Source organism: Plasmopara halstedii, assembly GCF_900000015.1.
Source record: "Plasmopara halstedii genome assembly, contig: Scaffold_54, whole genome shotgun sequence".
Taxonomy (NCBI): Eukaryota; Oomycota; class Peronosporomycetes; order Peronosporales; family Peronosporaceae; genus Plasmopara; species Plasmopara halstedii.
In genome coordinates this window covers 879,550-881,397 of record NW_020186975.1, presented here as the reverse complement: position 1 = coordinate 881,397, position 1,848 = coordinate 879,550, and the positions used below count along the sequence as shown (strand labels likewise).

At 38.2% G+C, this 1,848-nt stretch overlaps 1 protein-coding gene across 1 annotated transcript in view; it reads left to right on the top strand.

Moving 5' to 3' along the window:
• PHALS_11529 (uncharacterized protein) overlaps window positions 1-155 on the top strand; it is a gene marked incomplete at both ends in the record, with an annotated part of 281 nt that extends 126 nt beyond the window's left edge. Inside the window, one exon of the mRNA XM_024726658.1 lies at window positions 31-155. Coding sequence (XP_024572030.1) covers window positions 31-155 — 125 coding nt within the window. The remainder of the gene's footprint in view (window positions 1-30) is intronic.
• Window positions 156-1,848: the final 1,693 nt, after the last annotated feature.

Sequence of the window (1,848 nt, the reverse complement as noted above, 5' to 3'; positions counted from 1 at the left end):
AAAGTTATTACTGATCCAAACTACCGACAGAAAGCATTGTCAAAAGCTCAGTGATAAGCCGCATTTTTTTGCTTCGCGAAACAGATGCTAATGATTTTGATAAAGCTGCTGGGCTTTTAAACAGTTGCATTGATGCTCTGAGTCTTACAAAATGATTGAAAATCGCAGATGTACGTCATAGAAGCTTTTTGAAATCAATAGTCCGAGAAAACGACTGAAGGAGTAAGGCGGTAGCTCAGACACTCTTTCGAGGTCTTTATCATAAGTAGTAAGTAGGTGAACCTGCAATTCGCTATTGGGCTCAACATCATACGCTCATTTTTTAATTTTGTTCACTTAATTCACTTATCGAAGTGTTTATACTTACCAATCGGAAATTTTTGGTCTAAGATCTTGTCTGCCTTTTAGGTATCCCCCCTGTTAGTCATGGCTTCTGTTGCCTTCGTTTGCACTATCAGTACATTGTGTGGTGATATCCAGTTTTTGAATATTCTTTAACCTGATTTCAACTCGGTATTTGTTCAACTTACAATTTTATAGACAGCTTTGCTCAAACCTGCAGATTCCTTGTCAAAAGTTTGTTTTTGAGACGATCAAGAGCGTTTGCGAGCTCTTTTTTTTCTTTTTACTTCTGCTCGTTTGTGAGTAAGGTCGACTTCTAAAGCGTTTAGCATGGTTTGGAGCAGCTTTGTTTGATAGAAGTTTAGATTATCGAAGCCAAAAGTCAATATTGATCGCCGTAAGAATTGGGCGTTTCTCCCAAGGCGTAAGGTTTATTTAGCATGAATTTGAGTTATGAAAAGCAATTTTGAAGCCGTCATACTTCGGCTTTTGCTCTTAATGTATCTGAATATTTGTCTGCGATGCAAACCACTCCGTACAACCTTATGTGTTAATCTATCCCCTTTTGAAGCATTCGTAATGTTGATGCAGTAGATCATCCATCATACCAGTATGTAGGTTAGACACAAACACTTCATTGATGCAGTTACGTAATATCTCAAACTACGATCGTGATCCCATCCCCCAGGACGCGTCGCTTTTCGTAAAAGTCTGACTAAAGGTTTGAGGAAGGATTTTTGTTCGTATTGAAATGCCATGATTTATCACCTGTGTGAATTTACTTATACATTCATATTAAGTCTTAGAACCTCATTGTTTCTGGCTTAGTCCACACAACTTTTAGCTTGCTCCCGTCACGCACGCCCATATAGCTTAAATAATAATTTCTAGATATTCTAGAAAGAGCACATACACTTCAATCTATTTGTCCACAGTTTTTGTATGCTTGCATATGTATTCTGTCAGCAAGGTCATACTCTTTAATCAGAATAATTTTGAATCAATCAAGGCCATATTTTTAAGCGAAAGAATAGAGAGTTATTCGGAAGACTCTCTACTGATCCATCTATTGTAGTCGTTCTTATGACGTTGCCACCGGATTTTTGCTTACGCCCCGTGAAATCAACGTACTGGATATCGCTCTGACAATTTTGTAAGCTCTGCCAATCCTAGCACTATGTTCTTGAAATCAAAGTATTAAATTTGAAATGCTTTCTCCAGTGCTTAAACTTCACGTCGGATGGGACCCATCTACTAGTACTAGTACAATTCGCTTGTCGTCCCCCATAACTCAAAGACGTCTTAGTTGGACTGTAAGTTATGATTGACTCCATCCTCTTACTTTATCTAGATACTTTGTTGGTACTTTGTAGAGTGATACGACCACGAACAACACTTTAAAAACCATCTAAGTTGAGTATATTAATGTTCCGACCACCTCCTTGCTGCAAATCCTTGGCACTAACCCTGACCTTGTGAGATTCATCTGGTAGATAGCAGATATAT